General features: G+C 37.5%; 1 protein-coding gene and 1 non-coding gene across 2 annotated transcripts in view; one reads left to right on the plus strand and one right to left on the minus strand.

Annotated features, from left to right (window-relative positions):
• The window catches only part of LOC106663498 (netrin-1), a 98,523-nt gene extending 88,426 nt beyond the window's left edge, over positions 1–10,097 (minus strand). The window contains exon 1 of the mRNA XM_024230290.1: positions 9,913–10,097. Within this exon, the coding sequence (XP_024086058.1) occupies positions 9,913–10,060 (148 nt within the window). The 5' untranslated portion in view covers positions 10,061–10,097. The remainder of the gene's footprint in view (positions 1–9,912) is intronic.
• On the plus strand, positions 3,063–3,135 carry Trnag-acc. Its single transcript has one exon. It is a non-coding gene; the product is annotated as a tRNA-Gly (tRNA).
• Positions 10,098–11,536: the final 1,439 nt, after the last annotated feature.

Raw genomic sequence — 11,536 nt, forward strand, 5'->3', positions numbered from 1 at the left:
TTATGTTTCGTGTAATGTTACCTTCACTCGACTTCGTTCTTTAACATTATGTTTTTCCTTTTTTTTACTTTATTAAAATCATTATTTCGCTTAGCATTCACCGTTTCAGTCAGCGTTTTTTCCCTCCCCTTCCTCTCTCTCTCTCTCTCTCTCTCTCTCTCTCTCTCTCTCTCTCTCTCTCTTNTCTATCTATCTATCTATCTATCTATCTATCTATCTATCTATCTATCTATCTATCTATCTATCTATCTATCTATCTATCTATCTATCTATCTATCTATCTATTTATCTATCTCTTTATTCACTGCCTTCTCTCTTAATAACACACACACGAAATTGACAACGTTGAATGATGTTTAGAAAAAGTATTGCATAAACACTATAAAAAATAAAATACAAATTGAACATGGTTGCTATTTTGATATTAAGTTCACGATTTAAAAAAAGAGGAGACGAATAAACAAACATTTTTGAAATTTTGTGGGTCAAAAGTTCAATTACATGATATAAGTAAAGTTATTACTGGTTTGTTATAGGTAACATTTCAATGTAAAATTCTTTTAGCTATTGTTCAGGGTCTGATTTTCACTCTTTGGCAATACAATAAGAAAATATGAAAATATTCATTTTAAAATATAGTTTACACGGTATTTTCAAACGAAAATGTTTGTGTTTATGTTGAAAACTTTACTATTTATTAAGTTCGGAATCTCTTATTAAGGCAATAGAAACAAATCAGATCGACCAGCAATATAAATTTTGAGAATTTATAAACCTTGACCATAACGTCAACATAAGAATATATTTCTATAATGATCTTGTACAATTTCATGGGACATTTACATAATTATATTCTTATGTGTTTGAACGAGGTGACCTTTCTGAAAACAAGACAAAAATGGCTTGCTAGCAAGGACCGGTACAACAAGACAAATATTGAACTGAAAGGTGTGCGCTTAGGTTCCGGCGCAATCCGATACTGTATGAAAACCCCTGCCGTTTGCGACACCCGGGGCGCTAAAAATCCATCCGTTTGTTTTCGCTTTTTCGACCCCTCAACGGCCTGGTTGTGAAATACGGGCACGTGCTCACGGAGAAAGCCAAGCCGAAACGAACGTGTCCCTCAAAAATAGAAGACGCCTCCGTTTCGACGAGGAAGTAACATATCATACGTCGGATCGGCCTAAGGCCTTATGAATACATTACGTCCGCCCTCAGCGTTTCTCGCATAGAAAAATCCGGCCAATTTTCGTCAGCCACGCTCGCTTCTGATGATAGCTATCGCCCTAACAACTGGTTTTGTAAAAAAAACCCACGGGTTGTTCAATTTTTAACGTCTACCAGAGTTCATTAGGGGTAAAAACGCAAATAACCCAGTGTCTTAGTTTTACTTAAACGTCCAGCACTCGAACTGGAAATTTAACGCACCTAAATAAGTGTTATTACATTTCAAAATAGATTATGCAATATCCATGTTACAAATACGTAACATCATCATAACAAAACCTTTTGACCCACTCTTATAAATAACTGATGGTAAAAAAATGTAGTAATGCAATAAGCATAGAATAGAATAGCTTTTCAGAATTTCGTTGGTTCCATACAAATATCAATAGATATTATACCCAAGACATAGAACAGTGAATGAAATAATGGAGAGAAAAAAATAGTAATGACTCGATTCCAAATAGGCCACACCAGGGTGACAGAAGGGCATCTCATCAAAAACGAATAGTCACGCGTAGGCTCCCATTGCATCATATGACAGGTTCTATTGGAATGTGAACAATTAGCGTACATAAATTCTGAATCAGAGATTGAAGCGAAAATTGATAGGATGTTGCCACATAACCTTCAATCTTTCATAGTAGCATGGTTATACGTTATTAGGTGAATGTATTTATTAGCTTGTATATTTTGAGTATGTGTATATGGGTTTGAGACGGAACATAGAGTATTCCTCAGACCACACCAAAATAGGTTAGTTGTTATATCTTTATAGAATGAATGTTGGAGAGGTATAAATTAATTTCAAATACCCTAGTGACTCACTAATTCTTCTAAACTATATATCCCGTGTGGGAGGTTGTTTTGTATGTACTTGTATTATGTATGGGCACTCAGTGGAATGTCGAGTATTCTGAAAATCAACAACAACGTTTCACAAATTCTATAGGGAATAAAAGAAGAATTTCTGGAGGAAGCTGAAATATAGGAGCGATGGAGAACTCTCTGTTAATTGTTCTCCTTTACCACTGTAGAACCGGTAGATCCTGACGAGATATTCCTCCGAATTTCATACACGTTTTAGCCGATAATGTATGTGAACTTAACCCATTATCTCCAGACCCCTTTTATCATAAGTCGTCATTATTTGCTGGCACCGCTTTTCTCAGTGTGAGGTATCATAGTGCACTGGGCAAATAGTTTTCGTTGTAATGCTTTAACTCTGCTGCCAAGTGTGTGATGATTAATTAATGATTATTTGGAGATCGTGAGATGCGGTCTGGTGTGACGTAGGTTTAGAAATACGTTTTCTTTATCGTGCCAACGTTTCGATCTTTACTGAGATCATCTTCAGGGCCTGGGATTTATAAACATTGTTTAAATTATGTAAATATATGTAGACTGTGGCAAAATGAATTTATACAATGCTAAAAATTTTAGACTCAATCGAAGTATTTAAACTCACTCAAAGTTTCTGTGTCAATATTGTGTGTCGGACCATCCCTAAGCTGCCAAGGTATATCTTTTGCTGGCGAAAAACATGCAGACTTCCCTGGAGTAAATTATAAAAGATCGTGGAATTCTTTTTGAAAATTCACAGTCTTCTAACTGGCTCATCTTCGCCTTCAAATGTATATGTCACTGTCAACTGATTCAAAATTTCAACTTACTGATTTACATTCACTAATTTCGTGGTCCGCTTGACCAATTAATACATTACAATTAATTAAGGTTTTTAGTTGAGATGAAAAAACCTAGCATGGAAAAATGGCAAAAAGGAGGGAAAACTCATAAGGTGGGGTTGAGATGGGAAGTTGGTGTCCGAGTGGATCGAGGTCACGATAGCTCAAGTGGTAGAGCAGCGGCGTACCAAGCCGAAGATTGTGGGTTCGAATCCCGCTCGTGCCATTAGTTTCTTTCATCTCAACTAAAAACCTTAATTAATTGTTACTGATTTACTTCAGCAGTTTTAGTGATCCGCTTGACCAAAGACCAAATATCTTCCAATTAATTAAGGTTTTTAGTTGAGATAAACAAAATCAGTGTCACCAGCGGTATTCGAACCCACGACCTTCGGCTAGATACCCCGCTCAACTTTATCTCAACAAAATACCTTAATTACTTGAAAGATATTAATCGGTCAAGCGAACCACGAAAACTAGTGAATTTAAAAAGTTAAAAGTGAATACCTTCACTAAAGCTCTCCGTGGCCATTTCATTTGCCTAAGAGAATCAAATAGGATTACATGACATTTGAAAAATGGCAAAAAGTAGGGAAAATTCAAAAGGTGGGGTTGAGATGGGAAGTTAGTGCCCGTATGGATCGAACTCACGATAGCTTAAATGGTTAGAGCCGCGGCGTATCAAGACGAACGTCGTGGGTTCGAATCCCGTTCGTGACGCTGATTTTTTATCTCAACTAAAAACCTTAATTAAATGAAAGATACTGATTTACCTTCATCTTTCATTGAATACATATTAACAACATTTAAAAAGATGGATTTGTTACGATGTTATACAACTTACTGACTTATCTTTGTCTTTAAATGATTATGTTTCATATGTATTTATAAAATAGAAATATCAGCAGGGTTTAAAATTTGTTTCTGCTTAAACAAAAGGGTGTGAAAAAATTAAGGACTTGTTCGCAACATTAAACAACTGCCTTTCTATAATTTTTTTCAACTGCCTTTTTCCTATTAGTACGAAAAATCTGCACACTTACTAGGAGAAGAATTTAAAAAATGATCACTTCAATTCCATAACTGAAAAATTGGATGATGTTTCTAATTTTTCTGGGAATAATTTTATTTTTAATTATTGAAGAATAAACTTGTCTAAATTGACAAGCCATAAGCTTTCACAATATCCAAACACCTTTGGAAACGTGGAACCTCAAAATATGCAAGCAGAAATACAATTTATTGTTATTGCAACATCCCATAAAATCTCAATTGATTACACGGGAGAAAAAGAATTCTTGTGGAAATTAGATATGACGATATGGTAATTAAGCAACCGGATCATGCGTTTTCTGGCCCACCTCATTTGGGAAATACACTTCGATCTTTCAAACAGAATTAATACTAGCCAAAAATGCAATTTAATAATTAAAAATAATTCTCATAAGCTTCGGTAGCCAAGCAGCTATTAAAGCATTACCTTGTGAAAAACCATATCACAACTGAGGAATACATCCGAGATCTCCACTACTTATGTAAACACAATAACCTGATGATATCAAGGGTATCACGACACGAATTTTGAGTAATCTGAAATATAAGTATGACCTGAAATTATTCTAGCGATAACGAAAACAAACACAGAATCCTCCATCACAAAATGGATCCAAAAAAGGCAAAAGAAGAAGTGGATAAATTCTAGGAGTGGCATACACAGTAATTATGCAATGCTAAACCAATCCTCACCGAAACTGACAAACTCACAGCTAGCAAGAGAGGGCTAAACTCAAAAGAGTGACCGGACTACATACCGGTCACTGGCATCAAAGAAAACATCTACCCAACATTAGCATATTCAATGATGACCCCATTTGTGGATGATGCAAGGTGGAGGATGAAACATCCACGCATCTTTGAATGAGGACCAACCGCTGAATGGAGACATAACCAGGGTTACAAAGAAAACCCAGGGAAAGGGACTGTAACGACAGCCAATGACCTAGTACTTCTTAAGAGAATGATCGAGTCGATTGCATTCATTATCAACACTGCAAAAGTGATTTTCGAAATATGCACGCAGAAATACAAATTATCGCCATGATCTGGATGTTCTTGCAAGAAAAGGTGGCTTAAAGAGGACAATATTCGTTTTCATCAAACGACATCAAGGCGCTTTTATACAAATAATGCCTGGTATTGTAAAATCATTTAACGATGATAATCAAGAAAAATTCACAATTGTTATTTAAAATATGAATAACCTTCTAGAACACGTTGGTACATTAAGCAGATGAAAATCTTGACAGATCGTTCACGCAAATTTGTACTATTATAATAGCACGATAAGGCGATTAGAACGGTTGCGTGAATACTGTACAAAGTATGTTAAATTCGATAATGTTTGTGTTCGTAGAGTGAAAACAGTTGAAAGCTCTTTTGCTATAAGATTTATTTCTATATTTTGCTTTGTTCTTCTTTTCATTACGTTTTTGTGATTTGTAGTATTTTTATTGTTTATTATCGATCAAAATTGTTTTTAATTTTCAAAATGTTGCTATTTATTAGTAAATAAATTTATTTTCTTTCTCAAAATCGCATCTTTGGAAAGAAAATTGAGCTATTCCATAATCAACGAACTTGAGAACTTTTCCTCTCCCGTTCAAGAATTTACCTAAACTCTTCACTGCTGATCCATTTTGGAGTGCGGTTTTCCAAAAAGGCCTTGCGTAAACTTACATATTAAAGCCGAAACAGGGTTGCCCTTAAGGGAGGAAGATTAAACAAGACTCTTTTGAAACAATAACTTACCCCTTGCCCCCCCCTACCGTCAGAAGCCGCCGTTTCCGATGGGAAGTTTCAGGGTAATCAAGTTGAGATTACAAGTTAATTACCCACCTATCTCATAGCCATCAATAATAATTTGATTAGAGTTATTAGGAGCTGAAGTAAGGGAAACTTTTCCCTTTACTCCCCCGAACGGGGTGAAGCCTTTGCATCTTCACTCCGGAGGGTCCGCTTATTTTAATTAGCAAACCAGACGTTCTAACTCAAAAATGAACTGCTTGATTTAAAAAAAAAATTCTTTAGAGGGTTAATTAAGAGGGGAAAATTAAGCAAAGAACAAATCATCAACTTTGTAAAAAGCCCTCTCTTTGGCAACTGCCAAGAATATCGAAATAATTCTTCATCACTCATTCACATCGTAAATATTACCAATAATTATTTTAAGCTATTTCTTTTTGTTTTTCCCCATCAAAAACGGACCAAAGAATCCTATGAAAAAGTCTTCTAAATAAAATCCTATACCAGCTCCAACATCCACCTTCAGCGTATCGAAGACTGGTGCCCAAAGTGGAGGCCAATGAAGATGTACTTAGTGCATGTTCACAACAAAAAAAACAGTATTGCGACCACCTTAGGAGTATCAACTACACCATTAACTAAACTGTGCGTAAGTTTAAAAAACTACCTATTTTGTGATATGACCAACTACTAACTTCATGATAGCCAGTATACTTCGGGTGTTGATTTTGCTCATCGTTGTACTTTTTCATGACTGTCTAAACCACTCCAAATGGCTTTTAAGAAGTGACTGATAAAGGAGGTTGTTTGCCAAGGAATAATTGAAATCCACAGTCGTTCTCTTAATAAACGGCTTTGTTCCTGATAATTCCAAAGTTATTTCTGAAATCGCAATTGGATGTAGAAAAAACATTCACATCATGGTAGCTTCTTCAATAACATCAACATCGATAGTTAGCAGCAAAAGTTAGCAGTATAGGAATCTGCACCTTGGTGTGGATATCCAATATATCCATTATTAACAACGAACCCATTTAATTGACACCAGTCCTCAAATGCAGTCAAATCTTCCAGAAGAAGACCACAATCATTCAGAAGGTCCACCTTCATATATATAGCAAAGGCAGGGTCTGGCACTTATTCCTGCCCAATCTTTATTATCTTATCCTGAAATCCTACCAAACCCCCAGTTACTTCAGAGTGAAGTACAGCGAGTGCTCGGAAATCAGAGTGATACAAGGCGGCGAGCCAAAAGGGAGCATTCTTTGTCTGATCATATCATCTATACTGCTGACCTACCTACACACGCCAATACCATCATCATACCGCAATTTTGTCCTCTGATTTAAATTCTATCCAAGCTACCTCCAACACCCAAGAACAACTTGAGCTTATCGAAGATAAATGTAAAAAGGGGAGGACTAAATCAAGAACAATGTATTTAGTGTACGTTCACATTGAAAAAACAGTCCTGCCTTCCACTGTACACCACCAATAAATGTATACTGACGTCCACTCAAGTCAAAAACATAGGCCTACACTTGGACAGCAGACTGTTGAGGAGCCTCACACAAGACTTTAACAGTCAACAATTTCACTTGGACTACTACGAAGATTTCTATGACCAAACAACTGGAATACGTATACCTAAATTAGGGATCAGCATCTCCTCCCCTCTATAATAACATCTCCATTTTTCAGGCGGAAATATGGGCCATTAATGTTTGCTGCAGAACACTTATGGATAATAAAATCAAGGGAAAAGATATTAGAATTTTTTCCGACAGTCAGGCCAGTCTTAGGTCATTACAAAAAGAATTATCAATATCTAGGCTGGTGGAGGAAACTGTTGAACTTATCAATAGGATCACTTCTAGGTATGAGAATAGGGTAACACTCATTTGGATACCAGCACATAAAGGACACTATGGCAATGAAGAGGCGGATAGCCTGGCCAAAGAAGGCTCAAATACTGCATTTGTCGGGCCACAACCGGTATTACCTCACTCTATAAGCACAGCGAAAGAGAGTATTAATAGCTGGGGCATGAAACAATTCCTTAAAGAATGGAATCTGTCCCCCGGACATAGGCAATCGAAGGAGACTGTGAAGGAGATCAAACCAAAAGAATCGAAATGGCTATTCTCTAACTCAAGGAAGGGAATTAGGAGGCTGATAGGTATCCTGACGAGCCATTGCCCTTTGAGAAGACACCTCTTCGTCATGGGTATTTTACCAGACCGCTTCTGCTGTTTTTGTGAAATAAAAGAAGAAACGGCACGGCACTACCTCGCAGAGTGTGATAGGTACGACAGGTATAGATTCGAAACTTTTGAAGGAGAGGACATTACCAAATCACTCCCCGAGATAAAATGGTCCAAAATCTTGGGGTTTGTGGACAAGTCCAAGAGGTTTATGCAGGACACGTGAGCCGATCGAGTCCCGGACTCTTTAGGGATGGGGTACGAGTCTACCCAGGCATTTAACCCTTCGGGTCTTGGTCGCCCGCCCTGCATAATATATATANATATATATTTACTGCGACCACTTTGGATAAACGGGTGGTACTGTGAGGTTCTGCCAAGCCAGCTAACATCCAGCTCATCCAATTCTTCCAATTAAAATTATTCAGACAAATTGTCAAAGGTACTTTCTAGAAGACTAACCTCAACCACTACGACCTCAACATTTCTTTTGTCAACGAGCTGATTCGCTCCCAAATCGAAAATTTTCGCACTAACCTTTCGATCCGACCTAACCCTGCTCTAGCCCCCCAATCCCTCTCACTTAGTGCCAACACTGGCTGGTTTCTCATGGTATGTGTCCTCCTGTTTCAGCTCTGAGCATTAGTGTTTATGCTGTGACCTTGTGAAAAAAACGTGATCAAGGCAAACATATACATTTTTTTAATGGCTTTATGTTCTGAGCATATTAGCCAAAGACAATGTTATTATGCGTATTCGTTTTTGGGGGAAGGGTAGCGTGAAAAAAAGGCCAGAGACCACGGTGGGAATCGAACCCACGACCGCGGGATCTGCATATACATTTAAAGTATTCAAAACTTCTATAGTATACATTCTAAATTTGGCAACAGCTTACATATTTTCAATATCGATCCAATAATGAAAGACTTAAATTTATCATCCTTTGGATCCAGAAGAAAAATTAACGATAAGAAAATAAACGATTCTTTTAAGAATTACTCAACTATTTCATATTGTCTATTCATAAATAAATAATTCAATGACAAGTAATTATCTATCAAGTATAAGAAAGTATAAGTTGCATATTGTTTTCTTTATTATTATGTACGTTTAACACAGCCAGTTTAAATCATGTTATTAAGTTTGTTTTACATAATTGTTAACTAATGAATCGATAAATATTTATCAAATAAATAAAATAACACATTAACATGCAAACTCTCTAAATTAATCTCTCTACATCGTCATTTTCATATTTATCTGGTATCAGGGATCTGAGAAAAGTAGCCCGGCCCATCAGTTGAATATCTTGGTCCGTCTATCATCGCTGTCTACCCGGCGAGCCTATGTGTGGCCTCGCGCCGTCAAGGATGTCTGCGTTTTGGTCTGCCAGTTGTCATTTGAGGTTGATCGGGGATTAGTTGGTTATCTTAACTTTATTCGGCCTTTCCCGAAGCTTAAGTTTTAATAACGTTTTTCTTTCCAGGTTTGTTTGTTGAATTGTCAAGAGTGATGCAGAAATTTGTAACAAGTCGTGTCTTCTGTGGTTTAAGGTCTTGAAATACAAGGCTCACACTTTTTCACCCCAAGTCCGTTTATTCGATGATTGTCAAGGGGTAAACAAAATAAAACAAGAATGTCCGTTTCCGTTTTATTCCGGTTCACCGCAAGGGAGCCATCAAGACGAAACCGAACGGCCCCTGTCAATTCTAGAAGCGCCCAAGGGACACCTTTCCGGATCCCACGCTAAACTGACCCGGGACCCTAAAAATGGGGCAGTGTTTTTAAAGAAATCCCCATTTATATACATAGGGACTTAAAACGATCACCCCCTTGATCCCATAATGCTCAAACAGACGCTAATTGTCTTTTAATTAAGGGGAAAGGATACTCTCTCTGAATTTTAATCAAGTCACTTTCCTAGATTGAAACAAAAACAACCCTAATCTCCGTTGTGGAAATTTGCCAATGTTTTGGGCTTTCTTTTTGATAATTACCTGTACAGACTTTCCTGTGAGTTATGGGCTTGGTTATATCCCTGTAGTAGCCCTCTTTGCAGTAGTGGCAGTGCCTGCCCGCTGTGAAATGCCTGCACTTGAGACAAACGCCGCCGGAAACTCGTCCCGATAGTTTGTAAAGGTCCATGTTGAACCTGCATCTTCTGGCGTGGCCGTTGCAGTTGCAAGCTAAAACAAAAACAAACAACGATTATTCATTTCAATAAAACTTGTAGAAGTGAGTAAAAAATGGATGTAAGGGGGTAATATTTCTTCGCTTGTCATAAAACGTTTTATAGCTAAAATGAGTTAGTTTATAACTACACGATTTTCAATTATTATCAAATTGATTCACATTATTGTAGTTAATACCACCCCCACTGTTTTTATTTAGCTATTAGACAGTTATTTGCCTTTATTCCGGTAATTTTGTCCTCGTCAACACAAACCATTCTGAAAGTGGAAGTCTTTCTCCCAGGTGTTTAGATATCCAGCCCAACTCAAAGAATTATAGCCACTTAATTCACCATAAAAGGTGCACCGATTTGGTGTGTAATGGCCCGTTGCCTGGGATATTATTCCTCTCGGATCTTTTTAACTTCTTAGACGCAGTTCCGAAGAGTCTGGGCCGATTTCCCGAGGCGTCCTTATCCGTATCTTCCTTTCTCTCGCCTCACTTCATAGTTTATCCCAATAAATCTCCTTTCGGGAGCGTATAAATTCCACCCGCGGCGGAGTAGGGGAGTAAACCCGGATGATCCGCGGCTTAGGGGATGATCCGCTCCGGGATGCCGAGTCGGAATTAAAATTGGATCCGCCTCGGGCCTAAACGGGGATTGGTTATTGAAAAGAGGTCCAAACCTGCCTGTTAGGATTCTTGTATACGTCCAGGGTAAAGTCTTATTTTTACCCCCGGCTGAAAAAGAAAATTCCCGTCTTGACACCTTCCCATTAATCTGGATTTTCCGAAAATACCCGTTTTGTATTTTAATGATTTTTAATAAATCGCCACGTGTCTGTAAAACGCCATTTATAAAACAAGAGAAGTGTTGTTCTTCCATTAGAATGAATATCGAAATTATTGCCAGAGGGGATTGTTTAAATTAATTTTAGATATTGTGTTTCAATACAAAATAAAAACCACCCTCCATGGAAATCAAAACATTTCGAGGTACAAACGCGGCTATTGCGTTGTAAAAACATTGAAATATACTTCAACGCTTTGAAACTTAAACCATTTTTCCCTTGTTTATCAAATCAACATTTTACAAAAAATATCCCAACTCATTTTTATCTTATCCGTTTCTCAGCTCCTCCATAGGACAATTATACCACCTGAACCATTCTTTATCTCATTTGAATAATTAATTATTTTAATTGTCGAATGGACGCCGGACGATTTGTTTCGCCCACTTCTTAAATTCTCCGGCGACATAAAAGTTCTCAAGATTATCCCCCAGGGTAATTACGGCTCGTTATAGGAAACGGCTAATTGGCCGGTAGGACCACTTTGTGACCTAACACCTCCCGTTCCGACCGTCGTCCTTTAATTAAGCCGAATCGTGTTTTCTCAATGGATGATTGATGACAGAAAGCGAAATGCTCAATCGGTTGCCAGAAATGC

The sequence above is a fragment of the Cimex lectularius genome, unplaced genomic scaffold (genome assembly GCF_000648675.2).
Source record: "Cimex lectularius strain Harlan isolate CLEC.00 unplaced genomic scaffold, Clec_2.1 scaffold403, whole genome shotgun sequence".
Lineage (NCBI taxonomy): Eukaryota > Metazoa > Arthropoda > Insecta > Hemiptera > Cimicidae > Cimex > Cimex lectularius.